Genomic DNA, 14,156 nt, shown 5'->3' on the forward strand with positions numbered 1-14,156 from the left:
ATGTATCGATAGGATTGAACCTTTCAACAATGTTGGAATCCGACTTTTGAGCAATCAATAGGTGGACTTGCAGCTATAATTATTTATCAGATAACATAACATTATATATAGATCCTGACAAAAGATGAGATTGAGTTCGCTGCTAATTGAGTGTAGTGGCTGGTGAGAACCTCAAAATGCTGGTGCGATTAACAAAATTGATCAATTGTGAAAGTCATGCTATTGTTCTAGAACAATAGCATCGTTTTTCAGCTGGCTGCCATGCGCGTGCTAACACGCTACGGCAACAACCTGACACGCTGCAGCCCACCCGTCTGTTTAGATGGGGGCAAGGGGCAAGAGGGAAAGAGGGACGTCGACTCGGTTACCGAAAGAGATAAATCAATCAATCTTGATGGTACCTCATCACACCCATATATTAGCATTCATACGAGATATTATAAGTCTATGATGCGTCGTTGATAAGACCCTCCTTTGAATCATAAATAAAGTACTACATTTCTCGTTTGTCTCATGCTAATTCCAACAAATCTCTACAGGCAATTGAATGTTCTTGTCAATCAAATTGGCTATGGAGTGTATTGTTTTGCTACTCCTCATGGCTAAGCTTAAAGAGCCTTCAGCACCCGGTCGTCTGTGGGGGCATGGGGCAAGGCAAGCCCAAGGAAAGTATAGGTTGGCTCCCAGCTTCATCTCAGCCGACATCTTGCTTTTGACTGTTAGACAGACCACATTCCTTGTATAGAAGATTTTGTATTTATCATCTTACCTTGTATAGTCGTTGTAAAACTCTATATATTCAACCCTTTAGGGTTGTCTGAAATACAGAAAAGAAAAGGAGAATCATTCTCCCCAAAGCCTTGCCTTCATTGTTTTTGGATTGTTTACATGGTATCAGAGCAGTACCGATCCTAATTCGGCATCTCTTCATCACCGGCGCCACTGTCTGTCAGATCCGACCCTCCCCTGTTCGACCCTACTCGTCCCCTGTCAGATCCGGCCCTCCCCACGCTCGTCTGATCTTCCCCAAGCCTGTCCGCACGTCCTTGCACACGTCCGATCCCTGCTACACCTGCTGCGCTCGCACCTGCTGCGTCTGACCCCTCCTGTTGTGCACGCCCCTGCTGCGCTTGCCCCTGCTGCATCTGATCACTTCCGTCCGCACGTACGTCTGTACCTACTGCGTCCGCACGTACATCCAATCCCTATTGCACCTCCTACTGCGAACGTCCTGCTGTCTCTGTCCAAACCCTTTTGCTGTTCTGATCTGTTGCCGTTTGTTGGTTAGGGTTCTGATATGTTTGGTGGTGATATAAATCCTGTTGTTGATTGTTGTTCTGCTCTATTGCTGTTTGCTGATTGCTGTTCTGATCTGTTGGTGGTGATATAAACCCTTTTGCTGATTGCTGTTCTGATCTGTTGCGGTTCTATTGCCTGCAACCAACTCTCCTGCTATAAGGTACCTTCTTCCTTGGTGTAGTTTATATCTCTTCCTATCTATGGACAAAGACGCTCGTACAGAGGCCCCACGATGTAGTTTCGATGGCACCAACTACAATCTATGGGCCATCCACTTTCAAAGTTTTCTCAAGAGTCGTGGTTTGTGGGGACTGATTGATGGATCTGTTACTGTTCCCGCTTCCACCAATGCCGACAGAATGATTGATTGGGAAATGAAAAATGGACAGATTATTACCTGGATTCTTGATTCCGTTGATCGATCAATAGCTGTTGGCCTCACGCCACATCGCACTGCTAAGGCTATGTGGGAGCATCTCCAGACAATATATCAACAGAGTAATGCGGCTAGGTTATACCGCCTGGAACAAGATCTGGTTCACCTTACTCAGGGTGACAAAAGTATTCAATCTTTCTACTCTACAATGGTTACAATTTGGACAGAGATGACTATGATGGATCCTGACTTCCCAAATGACTTTAAAATATTCCACACAATGCGCGAGAGTGCGCAAGTTAGACACTTTCTTATGAAACTGCGTCCGAAATTTGAGCATTGCAAGGCTGCTCTCCTGAACCGTAGCCCAACTCCTTCAATGAGTTTGGTTATTAATGATTTATTAGCCGAAGAACAACGACTGCAGGTCCTCTCAGGGGACATCTCAGGGACCATCTGACCTGACACTTACTGTATCCACCTCTGCACCAAACCGTGGTTTCACTCCTTTAACTTGTCGCGGCTGTAACAAAGTGGGACATGTCATCGCTCAGTGCAAAGATTGGTGCGCGTATTGTCGAAGGACTGGTCATGGTCTTCAGGACTGTCGTTCACGTGCCTACGCATCCTCATTCGGCCGTGGATGTGGTGGTTGAGGTCGTGGCAGTGGTCGTGCTATTTCTGCTACTTCTGTGCCTACTTCTTCCGAGCCATCTGTTAGCGATACTGCATCCACTGGTTCTGTTGAAGGTCTTTCCTCACCTTTAACTCCTGCGATGCTCCAGCAGATCGTGCAGCCCTTTCTGCGGCCGATATGTCTGGTATAACCGCATTTTCTTCATGGTTCTTCGATTCTGGTGCTTCAAATCATATGACTGGTGATGTATCCCATCTTCGCAATATTCGTCCCTACACTGACAATCAGGCTATTTCTACTGTAGATGAAACTAAACTACCAATTCAGTCCGTTGGTCCCTTAACTTTCTCTCCTTCTGACCATTGCCAGTTTACCCTTTGTGATGTTTTTCATGTCCCTAAACTCTCCTCAAATTTAATTTCAGTTAGACAACTTACATCCAATAACTGCCTAGTCATATTTCTTCTAAATTATTATTTTATGCAGGATCTGGCAACGGGGAAGGTACTTGGGAAGGGTAGGCGGCATGGATGTTTTTACGTGCTGGACTTTCACTCATCAATTACTCCAGCTCGTTGTTTCTTCTCTCCCTCTTCCTCGGATATTTGTTCGGCAAATAAAATGTGGAAACTCTGGCACTTTCGCCTGGGTCATCCACATTCTGATCGTTTGATTCAGCTCTTTTCTTCTGGCATGTTAGGGAATATTTCTCTTAATAGAAGTGGTTTGGATTATTCTTGTTTTTCTTGTTGCTTTTCAAAAAGTAAGTGTATTTCCTTTTCTCTAAGTACTACAAAATCATCATCTATGTTTGAACTGGTGCATACGGATGTCTGGGGCCTTTCCCCAATTATGTCTCTCTCTGGACTACGATATTATGTTATATTCATTGCTGATTTCACCCATTATACCTGGATTTACTTTTTGCACTCTAAGTCACAGGTGTTTGAAAAATTCAAAATATTTTATTCTATGGTGGACACACAATTTCAAGTAAAAATCCAAACTCTCCGCTCTGACTCAGGGAGAGAGTATCTCTCCACAAATTTTCATACATATCTGTAAGGTCATGGGATTACTTATTAGACCACCTGTTCTGATACTCCACAATAGAATGGGGTGACTGAACGAAAAAATTGTCATATTGTTGAAACTGCCAATACCTTAATGACAGCTATGAGTGTTCCTCGTTCCTTTTGGGCGGAAGCTATGATGCATTCAGTCTAATTGATTAATCGGTTGCCAACCACAGTCCTAAATAGTAAATCTCCCTACTTTGTTCTCACCGGTTCTCTTCCTACGTATTCCACATTTCGTGTTTTTGGTTGTGTATGTTATGTTCATCTAGCATTATGTGAACGTAACAAACTTTCTCCAAAATCAGTCAAATGTATGTACTTGGGATTTGGAGAAACTCAAAAGGGTTTTCGTTGCTATGATCCGGTCTCTCGTCGTGTACGGGTATCACGACATGTTGTTTTTCTTGAGCATATTGCTTTCCATTCATCTGTTCCTCCTTCACCCATACCAAACTCTCCTGGTCTTAATATTTTTCCTGACATTTTGGTTGCCTCGAGTACCTCTCCTTATCCATTGCAGGTTTATTCACGACGACCACGTATAGATCCATCACCTACTACTCTCCCTACTTTACTCGTAACCAATCCGGATCCTATCTTGGTACGTCGTTCCAGTACATCGACAGCCTGATCGCTTGATATACTCTGTCTGCCATGAATACTACCCTGGATACTGTATCTATTCCTACTTCATACCATCAGGCAGCCAGTCATGATTGTTGGAAGAAGGCTATGGCAGAAGAACTTGCAGCATTGGATGATAACCATACGTGGGATATTGTTACTCGACCTACTGACCAACAATTAATTGGCAGTAAATGGATTTATTCTGTGAAGCTCAAGTTTGACGGCTCATTGGATCGATACAAAGCTCGGCTTGTCGCTCAGGGATACAAACAAGAACACAAAATTGATTATGATGAGACATTCGCTCCTGTGGTCAAGATGAAAACTGTTCGCACTCTTCTGACAGTATCATCAGTTCGCTCTTGGCCCCTTACTCAGATGGACGTGAAAAATGCTTTTCTTCATGGAGACCTCCAAGAAACAGTCTATTTGAAACCTCCTCTTGGATCTTTAATCCCTGCCAATAAAGTCTGTCGCCTGAAGAAAGCTCTATACGGTCTCAAACAAGCCCCTCGGGCATGGTTCCAACGTTTTCATGATGTTGTTACAGGAGCTGGCTTTACTCAAAGTGGTCATGATCCATCATTATTCTTGCGCACCTCTGAGCATGGAATCGTCATTGTTCTCGTATATGTTGATGACCTACTTCTGACTGGTAGCGATGATACTGGCATCTCGGATTTAAAGGAAGTTCTAAAGTAATCCTTCAAGATGAAGGACCTGGGTCATCTGACATATTTTCTTGGACTTGAATTTTCGCATTCTATACGTGGAATCCTGGTCAGCCAGCATAAATATACCAAGGATCTTCTCGCCTTGGCCTCCTTAACAGATCAGAAGACAGTTCAGACTCCCTTGGAACTTAACGTTCAATATGGCCGTGACAATGGTGAACTCCTTGCGGATCCCACCTTATACCGTCGTTTGGTTGGGAGTTTGGTTTACTTAACAATGACTCATCCTGATATTGCCTACGCGGTCCAAGTTGTCGGCCAATTTGTTTCTGCTCCTCGAACCCTTCATATGACTGCAGTATTGCGCATCTTACGGTATCTACGTGGAACTTTGGATCGATCTCTGTTCTTCTCCTCCACGGCTCCTCTGGACCTTCGTGCTTATTCAGATGCTGACTGGGCCGGTTGTACTCTCACACGCAGATCTACCACTGGCTATTGTGTTTTTCTCGACACTTCTCTCATCTCTTGGAAATGTAAGAAGCAGGCCATTGTTTCCAAATCAAGCATGGAAGCCGAGTATAGAGCAATGTCAACAGCTTGTAGTGAGATTATTTGGTTACGTGGACTTCTTTCTGACTTGGCCGTTCATCTGCAAGACCTCACTCCACTCCATGTAGATAATCTGAGTGCCATTCAGATTGCCTCAAATTCGGTTTTTCATGAACGGACAAAGCATATTGAAGTTGACTGTCACTTCATCTGCGAGAAGTTTCAATTTTGGATCATTTCACTACTACAAGTCGCATCCCATGATCAGCTTGCCGACCTTCTCACGAAGTCCCTCACGTCTGCACGCCACTCATTTCTAGTTAGCAAACTATTACTTGTTGATGACAAGCATTAGTTTGAGGGGGAATGTTAGACAGACCACATTCCTTGTATAGAAGATTTTGTATTTATCATCTTACCTTGTATAGTCGTTGTAAAACTCTATATATTCAACCCTTTAGGATTGTCTGAAATACAGAAAAGAAAAGGAGAATCATTCTCCCCAAAGCCTTACCTTCATTGTTTTTGGATTGTTTACATTGACGGGGTGGTGTCTTGGAGCGAACTACTCATGTGCCATGTTGCTCCAATGAGTTTGACTCCTGCTCGGTGCTAGAAGGTCAGGCACGAGCAGAAGCAAGCAATCGAGTAGACACCCTCCAATGTTGAGGTCAAACTCCTGTGCCTAAAACAGATTGACAAACGTTGAGGATCCCGTGATTCAAGGACAGATCTTGGCGATCCTAAACATTTCGAAGCAAACTCTACTGAGACAAAGATGGGATGTCAAGAATGTAGAGGAGGTAGGGTGGGCAGTTGGTCAAATCTAGTACGTATCGTACACGGATGATAGTTGGACTCGGCAAACTCTCCTAGGGTTCCCCATTTGGGATCCCTGGAGAAGTCAAATGCGAGCCATGACTCATTCTCCGGGGTATTCCGTTTAAATCATTCCGATGAATTCCTTCCTATCTCCTTATTTGATGATCTCATTGGAAATCATGAAGTCAAACGTGAGCCGTGACTCTCCTTTATGGATTTCTGTCTTTTGAGCAACGCAAGGCGTGTCAAAGGGATGCCCATTGATCTGCTCATGGTTTCAGGTTCTTGGTGGCTTCCTTTAACAATAAAAACTAGAAATTGCAAAGGAACTGAAATCTTTGCTTTAAGTGAATTGTATAGGTGCTTGAGTTGGAATCTCAACTTTGATCAACTGAACAAGAATGGATTCTAATTGTGGATTCTCTTGGAATGTATACAACTTGGAAAAATACAAAAAAAAAAAAAAACTTGATGTTGTGGCAAAGTGGTTTTGTCATCTCGGGTTTTCTTGTTGTTGTTGCGCTTGGGTATTATTGTCGTGCGTGCCTGGGAACTTGTTGTTGTGGCAGATGAGTGCTCTGGGCTCCGATTTTGCAAAGTTTCGGTGGTGGTGATTTATTGATCATTGCTGAGAGTTTGCCACCCCTATTTATAGGCTGCAGTGGCTGTTGGTGGTGTAGAAATGTAGCGTAGAATGTCTTGATTTTCTTGGAGGTGGTTACAACCGCTTGTTGCACATGAGGTTGTCACACAACAATGTGCTTGTCTCGGGGCGGCAATGGGTTGGGTCCGGCTAGGCTCGAGCTCGACCTGATACTTAAGACCCAAGGCCCAAGCCCAACATGGGCCTATCATAGTTGGCCCAAACTTGGCTGAAAATAATTGTTTGGGCCCGCCGACCCGGACCTGACTTTTCTTGCCCCAAATATTGATAAAATCCCTTTCCCCCTTTAAAATTTCCTAATCTATTTGTTTATCAAGTGGGCCATACATGCACAAACAAATAAATATTTTAGAGTAATGAAACCAACGTTCCACATTCAAGATAGATGGGTTGCCTAATTTAGAATGGCATATTTGTAGGATATAACATATGTACATATAAAGTCGGGCCAAGCCTAGCTGGGTCTGGCTAAAATGACTTGAGCCCAAGCCTGACCCAGATATTGATCAGGCCATGGATGGGAGGCCCAAGTCCAGTGCATGGCCAAGCTAGTAGGTCCAAGCTTGGCTCAAAGCCAGGTCGGGCGGGCTATCCAGTCCATTGCCACCCTTATGCTTGTCACACAAGGTGATGTCATTCGACACCCCTCTACATGACGGGCTTTTTGACACACAGCTTGTTTTGGTGTGAAAAAAGCCTAAAAGCCTGCGTTTTTGCTTTAGATCCTTTCTTCACCTTTTCACTTGGTACAAGGATGTCTTTGGTGTGCTATTATACTGTTCGATCAAGCCTTGGTGCTGTGATGCTGGCTGGAAGGACAATTTTGTGCCATAGAGGCTATATTTCAGTACCAAGCTAGAGATCTGGCTTATAGGGACACTTTTGATGCTTGGAACCCCTGATCTAACTTGTATGTTGTGGTGTGATCCTTGGTGTGATGTTAAACTGTTGGATTGACCCTCTGAGCAATGCAGAATTCGGAGCTGTTGATCGTGGCCATTGAAGTTTCTCATGCAAGCCATCTCAGGCAATCATGTTGAATCTTGATCTGCTGCTACGGGATTACCCATTATTAGTGATGGGTAATTGAAAAGGGCGTTTCGATGCTGTAATAGTGCTTTCAATGCCTGGGAAGTGGTTGATTGACTGGGGATACTTGTGATAAGACTTGTTCTTGGTTTATGCTATGTAGTTTTATTTGGTGTGATCCATGGTGATTCAGAAGTTACTTCCTATCATTGTGAGGGTATTTTGAGGTGTTTGTGGAAGATCTGATGGCACATGTTTGGCCCAAGATATTTTAACCATCAACATGGATATAGAAATTCATGTCTACATAAATATGTAAAATTATATAAATAGAGCCAAAATGTAAGAATAAAGATAAAATAAAGGCTTTCAAATTCTCCGAGCACTGTTTCGGTGCCTGTCTGCACAACAAAACCTTTAAGATGGATTTACCTTGTCAAAGGTTTTCAAGTTTTCTGAGCATCACATCAGTGCATGTTTGCACAACAAAACCTTTAGGAAATGGATTTCCTTGTTACATAACTTTAAAATTGTCAACCAACTCTTTCCTTAATGGTAATCCTGAGCTGCTGACATCAGCCATAAGTCCCATAACATAAAAGCTGCTGATTTCATGCTTTCGTCTTATGATATGGCTCTTTTTTTATTTTATTTTATTTTTATTAATTGCTTTTTGTAGGCAACCTATGATTATGACAGAGAATGTGGTATCAGAACCAACAATTTCTACTATGCTGAAAAATCGGTCAAAGTCTTCACCATCTTGTGGAGTTTCTGATAAACCAGACGGCCGTCCTTTAAATTACTCCATAAAAGAAAACATTGTTCTTGATTAACTAGTTTTTTATCCAAGGATATGGCTAGTTCTATTGTATGAGATTAGGATCCTACAACTGAATGAATGGCACCATTCCAGTCTATGCACCTGCTTCACCAGAATGGTGGCATCTTTGTAACGGCACTGATAAGTGTTAAATATAAACTTGGTTATGGGAAAATATTAGAAATTGTGATCAAAGGCTCTACCTTGCAAAAAAAAAAAGAGTTGCGTTTGCAGGGTTTTTTTTTTTTTTTGCAAGGCAAAAGTAAGAGTAATTAAGTATAGCACTATGGGCTGGTTGGCAACTTTGCAAGATTTGTTTGATTGCAATATTTACTTGGATTGGAAATGTTCAATTTTAAATATTTACTGTCTTTTGGGAACACAATTGGTGCTGAATGGTTCTGTTACTAATCACGTGTGTTTTGGTTTCAGGTTTCTGAGGAGTATAAGCTTGTTCCAGATACACTTTACCTCACGATATATTTCATCGACCGGTTTCTCTCGCAAAACTACATTGAAAGACAAAAGCTCCAGCTGCTTGGTGTTACCTGCATGCTAATTGCCTCGTAAGTTCTCTTTTCGTCCCAGATTTTGACGACATTTTAAGTTCGAATAAGCATCAAAATTGTAGAATTGAACATTTTCATGGGACGCTTGTTAACAACTGAGACCTTTTTCGAGTTACTTGTTCTATTGTTTGCATGAATGGTTATGATGAGAAGATATTTTCTTTTGAAATGTGGAGTGAATTTAGTGCATTGTAAATCCAATGCGAACTTGCTGCTTATTTTATGTTGTTTCTTCTTTTCATAGTTTTATTAAGGGAAAAGGATGCAGAGCATAAGATACATGGAAAAATGAATCAAGAAACAAGAAGCTCCCAAATCTTTACTTTTCTAGTAAAGTTAACTCACTTAAATACCGAAATCATATAATCCCATGCAAACTAGGAAGGTGTCACCATTAAGTTTGACCTAAATGAATTTGCTTAAATATCCATCTGGCTACATTCTGCTTACTCTATCAATTTCATCTGAAGTTGCCGAAACCTTCCTGTAATGGAACAGGTCTGAAGCCTCTCTATTTTCGTCATTTTAGACTGTTTTTGCGAAATGTTCTGGTTCCATTTCTTTTATTCTTTTCTGATTAATATTAGCTTGTATTTTTTGTTCATTTTAATTAAAAGAGCCTCCCAATAAAATGGGTGACTTGAAAAATAAAAACTTGTTATATCCTCTTCATGGAAAGGAGGGTTTCTTTATTTTTATTGATTTTCTCTTTTATGTGTCTTTTCTGCAATGAACACCAGAGCGGTTAGTTGAGCTACCGTGTAATAGACAAACATGAAATAAGTTTCTCATAGAACTTGTTTTTGTTATAGCATCATTTCCTTAGGATAGTATGCTCAAGTTCTATTATCTTGTCTCCCTTCATCCTTATCCATAAGGATGATCATTGTAAAAAATGTGTCAGGCTGTTGGAGCTACCAAGAATTTATTTATTTCTGGTAACGTCAACCCTAGATAATCAGCAGGATGTGTGCATTTTAGAAATACAAGCATATTATTATCATGATGATAAAAAGATTGGATGTTTGTATTTGCAATCTATTTTCCTTCTAATTACTTAAAATTCCAGATCATGTTTGTGATGACTTGTAGGAAGTACGAAGAAATTTGTGCTCCTCGTGTGGAAGAATTCTGCTTGATCACGGACAATACCTATACAAAGGAAGAGGTATGCTCACTGCAGACTATTTGACCTTGGCTTAATTTTGGACACTCATATCCATGTTTTATCCAATAAACAACGATAGCCTCAGTGACCGAAACAACAGATGACTATTTTGCCCCTTGAATTATTACTCATGCAATCTTGCAATAGGTGAAAATTTACTTTTGCAAGTCATATCTAGTAGTGCATACCCTTGCATGGATCCATATAACAGATTGGCTGCATTAAGTAATTTACCTAACAAACAGATATCTTATATTTTAAGAACCAGTCATTGTACTATTTTTTTTTTTAATTTAAATAAATTATAACTCTAGAACCCTAGTACAAATGTTCATGGAGTGTTCAGTTGCCATGCGAAATAAACAACAAAGGCTCACGTCATAAGCTGCTTGGATATTTCTGTGACCTGTGTCCAAAGCCTTTTTTTTTTTTTTGGATTGAACAGAACTGTTCACCTCATGTGTATGGATGCCTAGGATCCCCTGACCATGTCACTAAACTAACAGGTGCTTAAGATGGAGAGTCAAGTACTGAACTATTTGGGCTTCCAGCTATCAGCACCCACCACAAAAACATTTCTCAGGTGAATCTATCATTTCCAGTCTCGAATATCTCCAATGATTTCTATCTTGCCATGTATCATTGGAAATTTCTAATACAGCTCCCGGTTTTTGTTTTCAGGAGATTCCTTCGAGCAGCACAGGCATCTTACGGGGTACAGTAGTGGGTGTCTTCAGTGCTGTCCTAAGTTTAGAGGGGGAAAAGAGTTCATATTGTAGTTCTGTTCATACTTAAAACTTGAAATCTTAGTGTTGGACCATGACTCCTTTCTAAGTTTCAATCTGTCCAGATTGAAACTGAGTTTACTAAGTTTCAATCTGTCCAGATTGGTCCAGAGCCTAAATGGGCTGCAAATAACTGAAACAAGCTGAATCAGGATGAAATCGATTTGGCTTATTCAAGACTGTAACTGAATCAACTTGGTTTTTTATGATATTTAAAACCATGGTTCTGTTTGTATAAATAAATACCAAGTCTTGACACATCAGAGTTAATACTTGCTGATGGCGTTCATTCTTTACATGTTGGTTCCATGATGTGGTGATCCAGACTGTCGATCTGATGGCCACCAGTGGTTGGGGTATATGCCCCAAAAATCTTCAAGATTAGAAGATCCTAACCATCTAATCATTTGCCACTTTTCCAGATTCTTGCTTTTTGTTTCCTTAACCACTATTGTAGTCTCTGCTCATTCAAGGGTTAGGATCTTTGAATCTGGAAAATTTTGAGAGGGCCCATCATCCACAATAGGTCCCATCTTATCAACAGTCCAGATCTCGGGACCATGGCTCCACCTGTATAGAGTTGATGGATCGAGTGAATCAGAGCAAAATTCATGTCCCGACTCTCCTGCTGCATCAAGATAGGACATTCCCCTCAAAAAGGAGAAGTTCGCTAAATTGATTACTCCAACTTGCAGGTTCCCATGCTTGCATTGGAGTTCTTGGCCTGTTATCTGGCAGAACTGACACTGGTCGAGTACGAGTTCCTCAAGTTCCTTCCTTCTCTTATTGCCGCATCTGCTGTATTCCTCGCCAGATGGACACTCGATCAATCTGGTCACCCATGGGTGTGCATTCATTTCTGCCTTTTCTTTGCTTCTGATTGCTTTATTCTTACACCTCTTGAACATGGGTAATGGGTGTGTTAATATTTCTTGCAGAGTTTGACTCTGGAACATTATACACAGTATAAGGCAGTGGATCTGAAAGATACAGTTCTTGCTATGCAAGATTTGCGATTGAATTCCAAGGCTTCTCCTCACAATGCCATACGCGAAAAGTATGGGCAACAGAAGGTATGTGATTCTATGTTGGCTGGAACATGAGATTACTGCATTTGCTTTTATTTATAGTTTCTGCTTGGGTCTTGTTAGATGCTTCATCTACTTAGATTTTGAGATCCTGTTATGTTTGGTTAGGATTTTCTCGAAGAGTAATTGTTACTAGTGCTTAAGAAAAAACTTTCTGCCAAGGCCACATTCACCTCCACGCAGCAATGCATGCTGAACTGACACCGTGGAACATCCAAGCCGTGCATCAGGTGGGCTCCCCTGTGTGATGTGGCTCAGAAATAGGCAGTCTGCTCGTCAGGCAAGTCTCACATGTTTTTTGAATGTGGACATTTGGCAACTTTGTTGAACTCTGTGATCCTCCTGATGCATGCCGTGGATGTCTCACCTGTTTGCTAGCTGTGAGTCGGCTTGGCAAATCTCTGAGAAGGTAGCTGAGTCGGACTCAGTTCCACCAAGATGTGTTGAACCCTTGAGAAACTCAGACAAGTAAGTGGGACTCCATTAAGTTGAAGAACTTGATCTCGGTACCTGAGAAGTTAAAAGAAAACAAACTACACAATCTTTTTGGGTGCCAAAAAATTAATCGCGTTCTTAACTGAGTCTTGAGTTGGCTTGGGTTCAGGATGGTTCTGGTTCCCGATTTAGTCCAGCATCAGCACAACAAACTCAAACAACTGTGTTATATTCACATGGTGTGTGTTGTTGCATTGGCAGTTCAAGTCTGTGGCGGCTTTGTCTTCTCCGAAACTGCCCGAAACGCTCTTCTGACAAATACAGAGCAGATTCCAACTGTTAACATATTGCTATCAGAATAATGAGTCGTCTCTTTTTCAGGCTTCCAGTAGTCTCTTGACATGGAATGCCCATTATCTACTTCTAATATTCCATTGTTGTTTGTCCTATGGCTTCTGGTTCTTCCAGACCTTGTCCATGTAACGTGCTGTTTAAGAAAGATGAAGGCATGCGGGTGCTGATTAGCTTGAAATTAAATGCTAAATATCTAATCTATTTCAAGCTTTTCTAGCTCATGATGTAAATTCATTGAACGGTGGTCGAGAGATAAATCATCGTCAGCTTGTAACGAGAGAATGTAACTGTTAAAAGGTAGTTAATGTACCCCAAGCATCATTCAGTTTCTAATGTCATCATTTTATTACAGTTTCATCAGCCAGCATTTTCCAAGCACTCTTCTGCTCTAGAGAACATGAGACATGGGAAATCCATTTTCTTGTGTTTCTACATTGGCAAAATGACAGGACTAGTCATATGCTCTGGATCATAGTTCTAAAACTCAGTAGGCTGACTTGAAATGAGCATGACTCGGTTCAGACTCAGCAAGACTCCTTAGAGTCAACTGGAAAACTCAGTCATCAAATGTTGCCTAATTTTTACTATTTTTTAAAAATCCGACTGAAAATTGATTTTAAATATTTATTGCACTCCAATTGCTTTTGATTTATATATTAAAATATCAAGTCGAGTCATCTTAAGACTCTTTTGAGTCTCTGAGTCGACCCGATCTGATTGGACACTGAGTTGGGTTGAGTTTTTTTGAACTATGCTCTGGCTCCTTCATATGGCTTGTATCCAACCAAACACTCACAATTTTTGGACAGGATGGGGTTCCAATGGGAGGATTGATGGATCCATCAGGGGGGTATCCAAATGGGCCCTTCAAGGTATTCAATAATTAATGATGGCTGTAATGGCCAGCCTTATGGTTGTTTATATATATATATATATATATATATATATATATATATATATATATATATATATATATATATATATATATATATGCAGTGGGCATTCTAAAGGCTATGCAAATGTTGGGCATATATATATATATATATATATATATATATATATATATATATATATATATATATATATATATATATATATGCAGTGGGCATTCTAAAGGCTATGCAAATGTTGGGCTGTGGACATAGCAACTAATGGGCTGGGCTTGAACGTTCATG

General features: G+C 41.0%; 1 protein-coding gene across 3 annotated transcripts in view; it reads left to right on the plus strand.

Annotated features, from left to right (window-relative positions):
* LOC131223319 (cyclin-A2-4) overlaps positions 1–13,338 on the plus strand; it is a 30,528-nt gene extending 17,190 nt beyond the window's left edge. For all 3 annotated transcript variants that reach the window (XM_058218681.1, XM_058218679.1, XM_058218680.1), the window contains exons 6-12: positions 9,015–9,148; positions 10,244–10,319; positions 10,826–10,902; positions 11,001–11,034; positions 11,800–11,949; positions 12,043–12,177; positions 12,889–13,338. In XM_058218681.1, coding sequence (XP_058074664.1) covers positions 9,015–9,148; positions 10,244–10,319; positions 10,826–10,902; positions 11,001–11,034; positions 11,800–11,949; positions 12,043–12,177; positions 12,889–12,942 — 660 coding nt within the window. In that variant the 3' untranslated portion in view covers positions 12,943–13,338. The remainder of the gene's footprint in view (positions 1–9,014; positions 9,149–10,243; positions 10,320–10,825; positions 10,903–11,000; positions 11,035–11,799; positions 11,950–12,042; positions 12,178–12,888) is intronic.
* The last annotated feature ends 818 nt before the right edge of the window (positions 13,339–14,156 follow it).

Source organism: Magnolia sinica, chromosome 13 (genome assembly GCF_029962835.1).
Source record: "Magnolia sinica isolate HGM2019 chromosome 13, MsV1, whole genome shotgun sequence".
Lineage (NCBI taxonomy): Eukaryota > Viridiplantae > Streptophyta > Magnoliopsida > Magnoliales > Magnoliaceae > Magnolia > Magnolia sinica.